Raw genomic sequence first — 17,276 nt, 5'->3', positions numbered from 1 at the left:
ATATACATAAAAATCAATTTTACCACTAAATTGTTAAACAAAATAAGACTTCATGAGTAACAATTATATCATTTTTCTCTAAAAAATTATCAATTCCTGCCAAATATATCTATTTAGAATGCAACTGTCAGGGTACTGATTTTTTTTTTCCAGCTAACATACTGAAACAGGAACAATTTTTTTTACAGTATTAGCAAATAATTTTTGAACACAATATTTTTCCAACCATTTTATCCCACCACATTTTTCACATTACATTCACACACTCATTTGTCCACATGACTACTTTTGTTTATTTTTCCCCCTCAAAGTAAATCTTTTAACTCCAGGTCTTGTGAAAGAAAAGTCATAAGTATAAAAAAAGACTCTTCCTGAATGTACACAGGCAGACATGCAAACAATTAAAGAAGAATCACGTGCATGCCCTTGAGTGATATGCTGGAGCAGCACCTTTAAGATTAAGACAGTTAATTGCTTAGTACTCAATTGCTAAAGCTGTGTGATTACTCTGTACTAAAAACTGCTGTGCCTCATGAGTGTCCAAAGTTGCAGTAGCAGTCATGCAGGTTTAACCAGGAGTTACCAGAAAAAACACTCATCTAAAATGATGCAACACCAGCTACTAGTAGTCTTACTTCTCCCCCCTGCCCTGAACTAAGCCGTAACTTTGACCCATTACTAACATATGTTATTTACTCTGGTATTATCCTCATCTTTGGGAATGCAACCCATTAGAAGTTAACCAAGGTAAAAGTTACACCATCCATAAGCTTAAGCAAAACCAACAAACAACAGAAAAGTTTGGATGTCGGCAACAGACTGCCTTTGTTACTAACTCCATGGCTTTTAAGTGCCCCTAAGTCACCTGGAGGACACAGCACCTCACTTGGGAAATTCAGGTCTCGTTTGTGACAAAGAACTTCTGCCCACTAGTCACTCATGCCTGAACGCAGCAGCAGAGCCTCTGCAAGTCTCTGGCTTATGGGGTATTTCAAGGAGCTGCCAGCCTGGGATTTGGCCTGCATGTGTGCACATTTTACTTTAGAACAACCACATGTATCTATATTGATACACATAGCATTAATTCAGAAGACTTGAAAATAACACAGCTAAGAAGTCCAGAATGCATCACACAAAACCACTGTCACTTGGAGTTCGAAGCAGGACCAGAGAAAGCCACATCCCAAGAACTGCCATAATGTCGAATCATCTAATGTACCTGTAGGAAACTACATTGACATTTTGAAAGTGTCTGTTGTTTTAAACAAGCAAAGTGGACACCAACTTTTTAAATAGCTAATATAACTGAATTTTACCTCTCAGTATGGGATAGGAGGTCTGCAAAAAGTGGCAGCAGCAACATTTTACTCACGTCTAATTAGCTAAACTATTGTAAAGATGGAACTTCACAATGAATCTTACCCATATGTTCCATACAAAACCAGGAATTAAGAAAATTCAGCAATAATGAGACTGCTCAAAAGATAATTCCTGTGTAAACCTTTTTCTGCTTTCATTAAAATGTGAACTATGCAAACAACTACTGTCCCAACAGTTCTGATTCAGAGGGTTCAGAAACAGACGAGTGGTACAAACTAGGACTACATCAGCTGATGCCAGAACCTTCAAGTACAGGAAGCTCAGTAAGGATGTTGAACTACAATTCATACTGCTTTAAAATTGATCTACAAAGTGAAATGTATTTACATTTGCACTGGCTGTCCGTGCTGATTTTGGCTGGGATAGAGTTAATTTTCTTTATAGTAGCTGGTATGGGGCTGTGTTCTAGATTTGTGCTGGAAACAGTGTTGATAACTCAGGGATATTTTCCTTACTGCTGAGCAGCGCTTACCCAGAGCCAAGGGCTCTTCTGGTTCTCACTCCACCCCACCCCACCAGCGAGGAGGCTGGGGGGGCACAAGAAGCTGGGAGGGGGCACAGCTGGGACAGCTGACCCCGACCGACCCAAGGGATATTCCATGCCATATGATGTCATGCTCAGCAATAAAACTAGGGGGGGGAGGTTGGCAGGGGGGCCGCTGCTTGGGGACTGGCTGGGCATGGGCCAGTTGGTATTGAGTAATTGTTTTCACTTGCATCACTTGTCTTCCTTAGGTTTTATTTTTCTCTGTTATTTACCCCCCGCCCCACCTTTTCCTTACAATTTATTAATAATTTTTTTTTTTAACTGCTAAACTTTTTATCTCAACCCATGAGTTTTCTCACTTTTACCCTTCTGATTCTCTCCCCCATCCCACTGGGGGAGGAGGGGCAGTAACTGAGTGGCTGTGGGGTGCTTAGTTGATGGCCAGTGTTAAACCACTACACTGTCCTGCAACACTGGGAACACCCGGGGCCTACAATACCCACACCATGTGGAAGCAACACTTTGATTCACCTGTTAGCAGTGAACTGAGATAAATATGGTCTAATTTGTGTCTAGCCCACTTTGGCTATAGCATTTGTACAGACTCTTCCCATTTTAATGTAACTAATCGAAGTAGCTTACAAAATGTACAGACTCTTACATATTCATGCCAGTGGCCTCAAACAGGTAGGATATTTCTCACATCACATAAGTTATGGCTTACCTCTCACTCAGCCCTTTCCCTTCTTCACAGGTGGGATGGAGAGATGAGCAGAAGGGTGGGATAGGTAACTAGGAGGCATAAAGTTTTCAGGAAACCTCTTTACAACCCTGTGTAACCTTTACCTTCACTGCCATACTTCCCTCAGAAAAAAAAAAATAAGGGAAAATTTTCAGTGTTAAGAATTTTATTATTTAGAAATTGTGCTGACACACAGAAGCCTGCATCCTTCCAGAACATCAACAGCTCTGTAAATTGTGGTTTGTCATTATGTACAAGCCGTGCATGAACTGACATACAATTGTCTCATTATGTTTGAAAACCATATTTAAGATAAGGTGGCACTAAAGCCTTATTCTCTTGGCATCACTGAGTCCCACCAAAAGCTATTTAATGCCCCTGTACTCACTCACAAACCAAGACAACTTTCTTTGCTAAGCAGACAGACTTCTGAGCTGAAGTGTTCTTTCTGCAAGCCAAAGGTTGCAACAGATGAGATTGAGCAATAACTCATTCACCACTGAAATCAGAACCATACATTGCAGATGCACCCTGAACTGGCTCTTCTACTGCAGCAAGAGAATTTCAACAGTGAATCATTTTGTAATACCCATTGAAATCTGCCTTGAATGCTGAGCGCCGAGAAAGAAACCACTTTAAAAAGTGAATCTACCTATGCAATAAGAACAAGTGAACATTAACACGTCCTTGCAGCTCCGTCATGCTAGCTCTCTCTCTACTTCAAATATTTCTAGTGGGTTTGATCCCAGAGCACTAGATTTTGCTTGCTTGAAGAGATTTAAGTCTTTTTAGTATACAATTTACTTTATATTGCTAAAAGAACAGACTTCTGAAGAATGGGTTTGTACAGGGTCTCTGCCAACTTGAGGTCTTCTCAACCCTGCTCTATGATTAAGGGAAAATTACACCTGTTGCTTTTCCCTCAATTTGAGTACTTATTTTATGAGTTTTGTATCTTCATAAGCAGAAAAGTCTGTTGCAGTGTTGGGATTGACAGAAATTACATTAAGCATGACAGCCACTGATAACACACAAAGAATCCATCTCGGTAAACAGAGGAAAGGCCACCAACCAACTCAGATTTTGGTGCAATAATTCTTCACTAACACAACACTGATACAAAACATTGAATCAGTAATAATGTAGAGACTCTTCTGTACTGTCTAATGAATCATTAAATATTCACATTAATCTCTGACCATGTGCCACTTAAAGACTTAAAATCATTAAACCCTGTGATGTCCCATTTTCCTTGTTACATCCTCCTTCTGAGGAAATGCACCTACAGCTCTTAAAAAAACCAACCAAACACCAGAGAGATGCAGATTCCAGCCTCTGGTATTAAATCAGCAGATTTGGATGCTTTTCTTAAATCATTCAGCCACTTCCAAATATTTTGTCTTCAAGTAAAAGCAGTGATGTAAAGTTGCGTTCTACTTTCAACATTAGGCAGTAATTTTTGGAGGACAGTCTTCTGTGGATCTCAGATTTCCAATTCAGTGGTGGTGGCATTACCATAGCTTCTGAAGTTATTTTAAGATCTGATCCATAACTAATATGTAGATGGCCAAAGCACTCGCAATTCAGCTGCTGGACAACTGTAGTGCAGCACTTTGCAGTAAATCCCTCCATCTTCCAAGCTGCCCTAAAATAACATGGTGCAAGTTGCAGCTGGTGGCAGCTAAGATGTTCGCCTGCTTGCAGATGCCCTGATTTACTACAGTCTCAAATACAAAAAAACCCAATTTTCTACAGAGTTCTCAAATATAACACAGCTTGAGGAAACAGGTATTTGATCCATGCTGCAGACAATGACGGCACACCTCAATATTTTCAGTCAGAAGTTGAAACGCTTGTTAGAAGAGGAGCATCTTGGTTTTTTTTGGATTGGTCATACTTTAAATGACTTTTAGTCCCCAATTATTTTTTTTAAGTGTACTTTATCTAGTCAGTAGCGTTTTAATGAAAGTGATACTGAACTGTACATAAACAGCATCAATCATAAGGAAAAAGCTACAAATTCAGTGGTATTAGGATGGTTTGCAGGCTGGCAGAAGGCTGTTTAGACATAATGAATTTAGGATTTCAGGCTGTGAGGACTACCAAGAGCCACAAGCTCCCCAATACGTGCTTTCCCACTTGCACATTGATCCACATTTACTAGCTGAAACTGGGACAACTGATGTTTTTACTATTCCCATTTGTCCGCCCACCACTCTCACAAAGACAGTTGAAGGGGAGGGGGAACAGCTTGCAGGTTACAGCCTGGTATATTAAAGTAAGTCTGTTTACTTAACATGGTGGGCTGTAAGTGTGATGGCTCAGAGACTGGTAAACATTACGTTCTACTGTACTTGCAGAGTCAGAAAACCTGCAGGTGAGGGGGTGAACTGGAGAAGTGGTCTGACAAGTACTTCAGTAACCATCATCTAACCTGTTATCGTGTATTAATCGTCACTCTTTGGAAAAACACAGAAGAAATTCATGCTGAAAGGATGCAGAGGGCACAACAATCAAGGCAAGTCAGAAGTATATACAATTCACCTTCACCAGAGACCTCAGCTGAATACGAGACAAAACGTACTGCAAAAACCCTGCAGCCCTCAGAATATTTAACTGTTCAGGCAACTTCCAGCGGGTATGAACAAACACAAGCTTTCCTTATCAACTCTGTAATATTTAATTCTGTGTCATTTGCATAAAAGTACACCTGATGACTGAGTGTGCAAAGACATGCCCGTACCTTTTGAAGAGTATCTTATCTCCGGATGCACAGATGTACGTTTTGTTATTAAACAGAGAGAGATAGATCCAAGGTGTTCTTTTAAATCCAGTTCCGACTAAAAATAACCCTATAATAACTCCAGGGAAAGGAGGAGCTTACCAGACCATAACCACCGGACAGGTTAAGTCAAGAGCCTTAGGGGAGAAAGAATGGCTTGAGTAATTACTGTAAATCCTCCTCTCCAGAAAAGTTTTGCATCTGCAGTCGGTTTGTATTTGACAATTCACCTCAATGCACAAGCCACTTCCAGAAGTACAAGCTTTCAGCTGCCTCTGTCCTACGAATAACAACACGAATGTCACCCGCGCTTCGCGCGGTTAAACGCTACTTCAAACCAACACGAACACCCGCTGTAAGAACCCGCAGGCAACTCGAATCCCCGTGTTTCGGGACTTACAGGACGACGTGCAGACTCTCCTGCCCGCCTAAGAGAAAAGTCCTCCTGCCACCCCAGCTCTCCCGCAGGCGGTCGCGGGGTGCGCTCCGGTGCCGCCAGCCAGGCGAAGGGCTGCTCCACGCCACTGCGGAGCTCCCTGCGACACCCCACCGCGGCGGCCATGCAGGGACGAGGCCAGCCGGGCCCGCGGCACCGCCGGGCCGGTCACGCCAGCGGCCGGCGCCGGGCTGGCCCGGGCGGCCGGGGCGCGGCGGGCAGACGAGCCTTCTTTCCTACCAGCGGGGAACCCGCCCGACCACCGGCGGCTCGTCGGGCTCAGCGGCCGACCGCCGCCTCTGAGGGGGCCTCGCCACGGGAACCGCGAGCACTTCAGCGACAGCGGGCAGGCCCCGAGGCCGGCTCCGCGCCCAGCCCTCCTGTCGCCCGCCGCCCCTCGGCCCCGCCGCCGAGCACTCACCGCCGAGGAAGGTGCCGAGGACGAGGCATTTCTTCTTGTGCCGCTTGAGGAAACTCCAGAGGGACCGGAGCATCCTGCGCGCCCAGTCCGGCCCGGCCCGGCCCGGCCCGGCCGCCCCTCGCCTCCCCGCGTCGGCGGAAGGGGCGGTGGCGGCGGCTCCGCCCGCGGTGCCTCACCGCCCGGCCCCCCGGAAACACCGCCCGCGCTGCGCCGGTGCCGGCCATGAAGGAGGAGGAGGAGGAGGCGGCGGTGGCCTGGATGGACCAGGCCCTCGACGTGGTCAGTGCGGGCGGGGGGCTCCGTCTGGGCCCCATCCCCGGCCGTGAGGGCTCCGTCCTCCCGCGGGGGGCAGCCTCGGAGGAGGCCTGAGGGGAAGGGAGCGGGGAACCCGGGCGCGGGCGGGCCGCGGCCTCCCTCCCGGCAGCGCCGAGGGGGCGGGAGAAGGGGGGTGGGGGGTCGTTAAAGCCCGGCCCGCGCCTCCCGCCGGGTAACGTTGTCCTGCTCCTTGCGTTTTTCTGTCCGTCCGTCTGTCCTGCAGGCTAAAGAGGCGCTGGAGAAGGGGGAGGTTCCCGTCGGTTGCCTGCTGGTGTACAACGGCGAGGCCGTGGGGCGGGGTAGGAACGAGGTCAACGAGACGAAGAACGTGAGTCGGGGCGAGGGGTTCCCCCCGGGGCGAGGGGCCCGGCCCGGCCCGGCGAGGCCGCCGTTGCCTCCCGCCCTGCGGCGGCAGGCGCCTCTGCCGGCGGGCGGTTCGGCCGTTTCACCCCTCCCGGCCGTCAGGGGAGGGGTTTGGGGAGATTAGGGGCAGTTTGGGGCAAGCGTCACCTCGGCGCCCGGCTGCGGAGAGGGAGCCGGCGGGTGCCGGGAGGAACGGGGCAGAGAGGAAAGCGGGGCGGGTCGTAAAGTCAGTCACGGTGGGAGCCGGAGACCGGCGTCCCTGGCGGGTGTTCGGGCCACCGGCGCGCTCTTTGGGGGCCCGTAAAGGCACCTGGGGATCAGCGGTGACCTGTGCAGCCTTCCTCTTGAAATTCTCTCCACAGACGCTCCGCGAACGGTTTTCGTTGCTGGCAAACTGGCGTTTTCGTGCGCTGTGATGAGGTTATCTGAAAAGTAACGAACTATAAATTGGAAGTCCAGCTGTGTTGCTTTTCTAGGAAAAGTTCCGTACAAATAAAGGAATAAATAATTACCAGTCTCATTTGGGAAGAGAGTGGGGAAGATGAGTCAGGAAGTTGTGGAGAGTTGCAGAATATCTAGGGTAACAAAATCTCACGTCTAGTTTACAAAAATTCTTCCTTTGACAGGATCGTTCTTTCAAAAACTTATTGCCTGTAAATTTTAGACCTGATGCTTGCAATTTTAGCCATCAGATTAGATCTTATACATGCAAATTAGATCTTGGGGTGGGGGGGAAGGGAGTGAGCAAGCAGCTGCGTGGTGCTTAGTTGCTGGCTGGGGTTAAACCATGACAGAGACCCGTTAAAGCCAACAGGGATTTTGTACAACTGGAAATTTTGTATAAATGAATCTGATTGCAGGATCGGGCTGTATTTTATATTGGATGTCTCAAATCTGAAAATACAATAAAAGGTGAAAATGAGTCTTTGAAGCTCAAAAGTGCAACAGTAAAGATGAATCATTATACTAACTTGTGCTACAGGACAATCCATAATGTATTAAGATACTTTTAATACAACTCAAGAAAGCCAGATGATGGAGAAGCTAGGTATCTCAAGCTAAATCAGTGTAAACACTGCAGAGAAGCAGACGCTTCCTGGGAAAATTGTGCCAGAGGTATTAATGCTGTGTAAAAAATCACGCATTAATAAACAGGCAGAACGCAACTGATGAGACTGATAACAAAACCAGAATCAACGTAAAAATATTAGGGAAGCTTTCGGACTTTTTTAGTGTTAACATCGGGGTTGTCTGAAGGTATGTACTTAAACCCATGTAGCCTAATTTAAAAAATTCGTCTGCATTTTTGGAAACACTAAACTGTTAATATCTTTGAAAGCCAAGCCTTTTTACAATTTCTCTTTAGCTCAAGTTTCAATTCTTTTGTGGCTTAATTTTTATAAATGCTTGTATTATAGTGATTGGAAATGCTGGGTACTCAGTGCTTCTGATTTTTGTATCAGATACTTAATTGCTCCATATAGTCTAAGCTTGAAAGAGGCACTTGCTGGGAAATGTGAAGGCAGGAAATTGTTTTCAGTTTTCTCCTAATGATCTCTGGCATTATTTAGGAACAATCCTGGGGAAAAAAACCCACCCCTATTGAACCATTGAGACAGTTCCAGTAGACATCATAAATTTGTCAAGGTCTGTTTTAAAACTAATGTCTCGTCCCACCTCATATTGGAGGACTTTTCCAGAACATCATTCCTCAGATGGCTAGAAAACATCTGATTTCCAGTTTTAAACTTTTTATGGTCCATTTAGATCTCTCTGTTCTTGTGCCAGCATCATCCATTATTTTACATAGCTTGGATGTATTATAGTCGTATTCCCTTTTGGCTTTTATTTTTCCCTGTTTTCCCCAAGCCAACTGTTTAATCTGCTCTCAGAAGATAGGCTTTCTTTCTGTGTTCATTCTAATAATTCTTGTATACATCCATTGCAGCTTTGATTAATCTTTCTTGAATTCACTTAACCAGAACTGTATACTTTATTCCAGATGGGCTTTCTCTTGTGCCTAGTTTGATAACAGTAGTACTTTCCATTCTCCCTTGAAGTAAGTCCACCAATCTTTTCTGGAGCTTCCTTGGTCTTTCATGCTGTTTTGTTATTTTTCATTTGTTGTTTTGATTTTTTTTTTTTTTCTTTTTCCCATCTATAAGGCCATCCACCTCTTGAGTGACACTCTGATCCATCACATGCAAGACATAACACTGTTAGCTGTTTTCTGTAGGTGTTTCTCCAGTTAATGCCAACGTCACAACTGAAAACATTTAAGCAAAATTATCTTTGAGCATCTTTGCTAATTAGTTTCCTCTGTACAAATATTTCCCCTTGCAATGCAACTTCTGTTCTTTGCTTGCTTACCCTATGTTTCTTGTGCTATGCAGTTTTCCCCAGAATGACAATAATTTCACGTGTTGCGCTATGCCAGTTGCATTGTAGGAGTCCAGAGAGATGAGATTGGTATTTCTCTTGCCTAGAAGAAACATTTGTCAAAGAAAGTTACTAGGTTAATTTAAAGTCAACTATCTTAGTAAATCCACATTGTATTTTGTTTCATTTTCCTTTTACAGACTAGTCCTTATAACATTACTTTAAAAGTTTATGTTGCCTGTTTGGCTGTTGAGACTATCCTGGATCTGTAGATGTCAGGATTGTATGTCCTTCCTATTTTTCATTCCAGTGACTCTGTTCACTCTGACAGGTTTCAGTCATGTGATACTCTCCCTTGATGTATTAAAAGTATTGCTATGAGATTGGCAGCCTCATGCACAAGTTCTTTAGTATTTTTCTGATGGAGATGATCTATCAACTTGGGGTTTTGCCTCTCATCTCTCTTCCATGCCCTAGGCAATTTCATAATTTTAAAGTCCTAATTCTGTATCTCATACACTGTAATTTGTGCTTTCATACTCTTATTCTGCCTTTTGACCACTTTTTCTGCGTCATTTTTATTGAGAAGGCAAAATACTGATTTTCTTTTTGTGTAGTACTATTAGTTATATTTGAGCCTCATCTCAAGGTCACCGTAGTAGTTCAAACTCCTTTTTCACATTTTGTCTCAAGGTATTTTTACTTTTTATGTAATTTGTTTTGCAAGGTTGACGTTTGGTGATTCTTCCTTTAGCCTTTGCTTTCTGACCTCCAAAATGTAGCTTTGTAATATATTGGCTTTTTTTACTCCATGAAAACTTTCTTCCTGCTTTTAGAAAATGCTGTGTTTATCCAGTTAGGTCTGATCTTGCTGACTGGAGTTAGGAGCAGGTAGGGTCTTCTTTATGCCCTCTTTCTTTCTGTTCCTAAACTGCTCATTTTGGGAAGAAGATTTAGTTGCTGAAAGATCTCTAATTTTTTCAGTCTGTTTCCTGTCACCCTGCATACTTTGTTTCTGCCCTGCATGTCCACAGCAGAACACATTAACGTCAGAGATACTGCCGCTTACTCTGTGGAAGTTATTTGCAAAATTATTGATCATCATCACATTCTTCTGGAAAGCGTTGCTATTGGAAGAAGGGAGTTTATATACAGCTGTGTTTGTTTTATTTTTTTTAGGAGCATGGCTGTGGCATCAGCATTTCAAAATAGTTAGGCATGTCATTATTTGTATTCGTTGGGCAATAGTGCAACAAATGTCTGTGTAAGATGCTCATTTTCAACAGCCTGGCAATACATTCACAAGCTTGTGCCAGTACTGTGTTCCCTCTGGCAGCTCCCACACTGCTTGTTTACAGTCTTGCCTCAGACCAACCTGAAAGTTTTCTTCCTTATAACATATGTGACCCTTCCCAAATAGAACCCTATTTTTGGGCATGTTTATTCCCACGTGTGATGCAATCATTCGCTTCCCACTAAAATGCTCTCTGACTCAGGTCCTTTGTTGATACACACAGACTTCTCTTTGTTATCTCCTGTTGGGCCACTGTAGCATGTGTCTTTGCTCAGATCACCTTGCAAGTACCATACATGATAACTGAAGTATTGTTTGCACTCTTAAACTACTAATGAAGCCATAAGATAATATAGAACTTTGAGCTTTGGCCCCTTTTACTCTCACTTCTTAGTTCTAGTCTAAGATTTAGAAGGTAAGCTTTTCAGGGCAGTGATGATATCTTTATTTGTCTATAAAACTTTTGCCATAGTTTTGGGCACTATTTTAAGGCTTTGTCAAGGCTTTTTCCCCACTGACATCAGCTTCAAATAATTTCTCCTTGGAACACCATTTGCCACTCTCTAGCAATTCTCTTTTTCCCTTGCTACTCTGACCTGCTTTTGGTTTTTTGGCTTTAAAATAATGCATAAGATTGGGCAAGTTTTTTAAAAAACAGTAGGGGTTTATAGAAGCTAATGAATTGAGTCAGTGACTCAAAATGAAAATAAATCTGTTTTTCTCTTTAATTTTACACACAGAGAGTCAATAAAAAGGACTATCTAGTCATCGCTCAATACAAAATAATATCTTAAGACAGACCTAAAAGGTCAGTTTTCCCCCCATATCTTGTCTTTTAAGAGGGATCTTTAGCAGGTGCTTAAGGAAGGAGCTCATGAAACTGGAAGAGAGTAGCATAAATCTTCCCCTTGCATATCCTTTCCAGTTCTGAAAGTGAATAGCTTAAGGACTTCCAGAGCCCAAGACTGTATCTGGACCTTTGTTTCTGATAGCTGTCTGTGCACATATCCTCCGTGAATTTGTCTAAACCTTTTTTGAACTCATTTATGTTTTTGGCTTCCATAGCATCCTGTGGCAATGAGTTCCACAATTTAATTATGTGCTTTGTGAAAGAGTACTTCCTTTTGTTTGTTTTAAATCTGCTGCATGATAATTTCATTGGGTACCCACTTGTTATGAGAAATAATAAATCACTATTTACTGTTTGCTTTTCCACATTTTTCTTGATTTTTATGAACCTCTACTGCAGTCATCTTAACTTGGAAAACTAACGATTGTATCTGGTGAGTTAAGAGCTGTAGTCTAGTTAGTCTCTGTACTGTTCTGTAACTTGGATAATCCTTTCTCACCCTGTGGTGAATTTGTCCTGGTGTTCCCATGTCTTCATGAGGTGAGGTGACCAAACCAGCATGTATTACTTAAGATGGGGATGCACTGGGATCGAGTAATATTATATATTAGCGTAATCTCTTTTGTGTAGCTGTCTTCTGTTACCACAGAAGCCAGTATGACTTACAGCAGCTGCATGGCTTTTCTTAACTTGTACTTCCAAGATCAGCAGAGGCCTGAAAGCTACTCAGTGTACTCAGTATAAAGCAGTGTCATAGGTTAGAGGCATGTTTTCCTCTGGTAGTGAAGAGTTATTGCTTATATGCTTTCAGTTCGTGCTCAGGAGTTGAAAAGCCAATATGGTATTCATGTCTCTTCTGATCTGAGGGGCACAAAATTAGAATAGCCACAGCTTACACTTTTGAGTTACGGTAGCTATAGTAGTTCTGAGGCATCATTCTGCTGGAGGGCATTGTGCTTTGTGTCTCCATAACGTGTGTGCACTGAGACTTCAGCTGATGTGATCTCATTTATTCAACTACAGAACCTTCATGGCAACATTTCACTAGTAGGTCTGGAGGAATCATGTCTGCATATTGATTCAGAGCCATGTTTTTATTCTGAGTGGGTTCATTAGTATATTAGTTCAGATCACAAGTGCGCTCATGGAATAAATTTCTTGATTGTGTCTTCTTAACATGCTTTGGTTTGTGTCTCAGAGATGTCAAACTGTCTTCCTTTCAGATGAAACTATACTGAAAAGATGCGCTCAGGGAGCATACCTAATGCACTCCAGCTGTTGCTGGGAATATACCATCCATGGGACTAAACTGGAGCTTGGCCAGTGTGAACTCCCCTGAATTGGTGTTGATTCCTCAGCACTGTTTTGCTCTACAGATACATTCCTCTTGCACTGCACTATTTCCTAATGTAGGCATAGGCAATGTAGATCTCTGTAGGAGTTTTAAAACATTTTTTAAACAGTATTAAACTTACCACTAAGTTACTTATATGTGAGTCTTTTGCCATATATTGTAGAGCATCTCACAGTTATCATCACAGATCTTCACAGTGCTATAACGTTAACCCAAGCTCACATATTGAGAGGAAGTTATCTCAGGTCACATAAAGACCAGAGCAGAGGTACAAGTATAATTTGGATTAAGTCTTAGTCTTGTACCTCTGTCAAAAACATCCTTTTTCCAGAATAGATTAAAAGAAGGAAAATACTAACAAATAGCCTTAATTCAAATAACCATCAGGCTTTAACTGGAGAGTCCTTTCATAACTAGTAGTTTGTGATATTTTTGCTGTGATGTGATTGGCAAAACACGCCGCTGCAGACATTCCAGAGCGATACTGGGACATTACTGATTGTTTTTGTCTCTCTGCAATTAAAGTCAACACTTCTTCTGTTCATGTGTTTGTGCTATACCTATTGCTGTGACCTCTGAGATACTCATCATTCAGTTGTCTTGGATTAAAAAAAGAGAAATCAATATTCCTCTGTCTTTTTTTAATCAGGTATATACTGCAATCCCTGCCTATTACTTGAGGGACTTACTGTACATGTATGTATTCCCAGGCAGCATTAAACCTGATGCAAACCAAAAATACTGTGTCTACACAGTAGGCCAAGCAGTTCCAGAAACTTGCACGTGCACAGCGTATTCATTCCGTGCAGGCACAGTAACATTGTCAGCGGCAGGAAAAGGTACCAGCTAGGAGCAGTTTCTTAATATTTCCAGCAAAAGTAACACAGCCTGCATTCTTGCTCTTGGAAGCACAGTGGGCTAGATCGGTTGTTCTAGTGAGCTTTTTGTGTCCCTTAAGCCTCAAGTAGAGCTTTCATGTCTTGTCTTACTATGCTGGTATGACAGAGAAAGGAGAACTTCTGAGCAGACTCCTCTGCCTGGGAACAGGTAGAAGAAAAAAATGGTTTGTGCTTGTGGATCTCGTGTGTGCTGCATATGAGGTGGAGGTTGAATGTGTTCTTTCTTGTGCTGAGTATTTCTTCTGCAGTTTGGGCTGTGTGAAATTTCTTTTGCAACTTGAACCACCAAAGAGGTGTACTAAAAAGAGACTTCTCAAGAAAGCACTGCGTTACTTCTTTAACAGAAGTGAAAATAATTGCATTATTAATAAATGTCAGGCCATCGTGCCTTTGACTTGAAAGAATAATTTTATGACATTGCATCTTACTTCATTTGTATCTGTACAAATGAGAAGCTTAAAGCTGTGAATCAATGCAAACTTCAAGAAAATGTTTATTTTTATCTCGTAGGCTACTCGACATGCAGAAATGGTGGCAATTGATCAGGTCCTTGACTGGTGCAAGCAACACAACAGAGATTATACAGAAGTGTTTGCACACTCGGTATTGTACGTAACTGTAGAGCCTTGTATCATGTGTGCAGCTGCTGTGCGCTTGATGAGTATCCTTTCATGCTTGTTTGTGCTGGGAAACCATATGTTAAAATGTTACTCTTTTGGCATTGAGCCCACAGGGAAGGGCTTGATGCTGTAAGGCAAAGCCAACAGGGTACCATCTTATGGTTTCAGACTCTGCACCCATCTCCATTTATTGGATGGTAAATAGTAAGAGCCTCAAGAATGTAAGAGAAATGGTGCAATTATCACAAACAACGATTTCTCTTAGGGATGTAAAAATACATTTTAGAGATATCTGTTATTATGTAAAATGAGCTAATCTTAGTTCAGTGTTCAGTTTTGAATGTTATAACAATCAGTAAACTATGGCTTTGTATGCCTCTGCTTTGGGATTCATGCTTCTCCTTTTCTGAGGAAGGCTGGATGTGCATCTTCAGCAATACATCTTACATTATTCAGAAGTAAGTTCTGATTTTATGAAGGAGGAATTGTAGTGCAAACTAATTTACTTTGAAAAGTACAAGCACATTTTAGTGAAATTTAATGACTACTTGAATTGGGCTACTGTACTTCCTGCTTGGTTTTCACTTTTAACTTAATACCTTAACTCATTCACATAAATTCCACGGGTCATATATGGCTGTCGAAATGAGCGATTTGGAGGCTGTGGCTCAGTGTTGAGCATCTCGTCTGATGATATGGTAGACACAGGAGAACCATTTGAAGTAAGCTATAAAATATTTTCCCTTGTTTTTTAGCTAGGGTACTGTGCCTAGCTTCATTACCATGCTTTGAGAATGTTATGCATCAGTTTAAGAGGACTTAGATGAGAGATGATCAAAGTCAAGTAAACCTGACATAACAAGAAAATAACGTAAAGAATGTAAGTCCTTAAAGAAAAGAAAATTGAGGAAAAGCCTGATGACAGTCTTAAAATAATTAAAAGGATGCATCAAAGGGGAAAGGAAAGAATTACATTTGTGGAACAAGGTAAGGAATAAATGTATCTAAAAGATGTATAATACTTGGAACAGTAAGCGTATGCTGTAGGAAGAGATGAGGGAAAAATTATTTTAAACTGCAGAATGTACAAACAGATAATCAATAAAGATCAAGTAACAGCAGCTTACTAAGTTACTGGATTTTAGCTGAGCAACTGGAAATGATTGTATTTTTGCTCCCAGTCTATCCATATATGAGGTAAAATGCATTAGCTTAGACTTACTTCATATAGTTCAAATCCCCAAATAAATACGGACTGCAAAAGTAGCAGAGGAATATTAGCTTAGATATTGGGAAACTTTCTGAACAGTAAGGATACTGAAGGACTGGAACAGAGCGTCTGGGGAGAATGAGGCATCTTTGTCATTTAAGAAAGGCTGGACAAACATTCAGTGGAGCTATAGTATACATAAATCTAGATACTTTACAGCATTATACTAGTATACCTATACATACATATAGATAGAGAATATTTATAGGATTATATTTATTACATTATATGTAGTTGTAGACGATCCTGCCTTACACAAGGATACAGATTAGGGTTCTTAAAAGTTCTTTTCCACACTTAACATTTATGATTTAATGAGTGTAAAAAAACAAGTCATATATTTCAGCATTGTAAATAAGCACTAAAAGCTCAAGGCTCAGAAAGCATTTCAGTCACCAAGACAATACTGTTTGGCAGTCCAGTGTAAACATATTAAGCATCTTTATTTCAGGGTGTTTGAGACTAGCATCTGAGTTAATTTGTATAGTCAGTACTGGAAGAGTGTTCATTTACACACATTGGCATGTGGTATTTAATTTTTCTACATGTTCAGAAGAAAGAAAAGGGAAGATTCTTGCTATTACAAATCCTTCCTTTTGTTTCTGTAGGCAACTGCAGTGGGATGTATAGGTGTGATGCGTTATTTTCTAGTGTGGGTGGAGATTCATTTCATGTTAGTGACACTTAAAACGCTTTGTCATTATGTTCATGGCCTGGAAAAATATTTTAGAAGGACCAAAAAGGTCCGAGAGGTGACTGTTAGGAATAAAGAACAGGCGTATGGACCAATGTTTTCTTGTAGGAATCCTATCTACAAATACCTAGGTGTATGTCTCTTATATTTCCAAGTGCTTGAGGGGTATATGAAGTAAGTTGGAAACACATTTATAAGAAAGAAATTGGGGATTGCATAAAATTTTTACCAAAGTTACTAAGAAAATTTGTTTTGCCTTACTTTAAGTTATTAGGGAAATCATTTACTCTGCTAAGGCTTAACACAGTATTTTTCAACTGTATTAGGTATTCGACCTGAAAAGGGAGATTTTCTGATCCCTAAACAGACAGTACAGTTTACATTTACTCTGTACTTCAGGCATTGTTGTGAAGCATGGAATATGTTATTCTCAGATGCGCTCAGGAACATTATTCTAATTTGAACAGTGCATTTCTGGCTATCGTGCCGAAGAAGCAGTGGAAATGTTAAAAGCTTTCTACAGACAAGAAAATCCCAATGGTAGGTTTCACATTAATGGATCCATTTTGATCCCAACCTGATTTAAAAGAATGCTGCCACTGGTATTACTGTAATTAACTTCTGATGGTTTTTTCCCTTTCTGTTTCTTCTTGGCAGCACCAAAATCAAAAGTACGGAAGAAAGACCATCGTAACTAGCCCTATGCTGATGGGAGACAGAAACTTACCAAAAATGAGATGTGAAAATTTCTTCAGCATCCTTCTTTTTTAAAACGTACAGTCCAATTAAACTATGTTTAATGTTCTGTACAGAGTTTTTACTAATAGGATACTCGCTACCTGTTCCTGCGTTTCTACATATGTGTTTTCTTGTTATCATACACGACCAAAAAGAATAATAAGTGGCTGTTTTTAGAAAGAGGAAAATTTATGGTTCAAGTTCAGTTGTTTACAGCCAGATGGATCCATTAAAATTCTGCCATTCTGTACA

General features: G+C 41.7%; 2 protein-coding genes across 2 annotated transcripts in view; one reads left to right on the top strand and one right to left on the bottom strand.

Moving 5' to 3' along the window:
* PEX3 (peroxisomal biogenesis factor 3) overlaps positions 1-6,428 on the bottom strand; it is a 21,330-nt gene extending 14,902 nt beyond the window's left edge. The window contains exon 1 of the mRNA XM_049801574.1: positions 6,249-6,428. Within this exon, the coding sequence (XP_049657531.1) occupies positions 6,249-6,321 (73 nt within the window). The 5' untranslated portion in view covers positions 6,322-6,428. The remainder of the gene's footprint in view (positions 1-6,248) is intronic.
* ADAT2 (adenosine deaminase tRNA specific 2) lies at positions 6,408-17,276 on the top strand. Its single transcript, XM_049801575.1, has 6 exons — positions 6,408-6,527; positions 6,787-6,891; positions 14,213-14,363; positions 14,938-15,044; positions 16,754-16,826; positions 16,944-17,276. Exons 1-6 carry the CDS (start codon positions 6,471-6,473, stop codon positions 16,982-16,984), a joined length of 534 nt encoding a protein of 177 aa, XP_049657532.1. The 5' UTR covers positions 6,408-6,470; the 3' UTR covers positions 16,985-17,276.

Source organism: Accipiter gentilis, chromosome 5 (assembly GCF_929443795.1).
Source record: "Accipiter gentilis chromosome 5, bAccGen1.1, whole genome shotgun sequence".
In the NCBI taxonomy this organism is placed as follows: domain Eukaryota; kingdom Metazoa; phylum Chordata; class Aves; order Accipitriformes; family Accipitridae; genus Astur; species Astur gentilis.
The sequence above is the reverse complement of the archived record's forward strand: the minus strand, read 5'-3'. Positions and strand labels throughout refer to the sequence as shown.

Coding starts and splice junctions, on each gene's coding strand:
- ADAT2 (XM_049801575.1), top strand. CDS start 6,471: ATGAAGGAGGAGGAGGAGGAGGCGGCGGTGGCCTGGATGGACCAGGCC. Junction 6,528..6,786: donor TGGACCAGGCCCTCGACGTG/GTCAGTGCGGGC, acceptor TCTGTCCTGCAG/GCTAAAGAGGCGCTGGAGAA. Junction 6,892..14,212: donor AGGTCAACGAGACGAAGAAC/GTGAGTCGGGGC, acceptor TTTATCTCGTAG/GCTACTCGACATGCAGAAAT.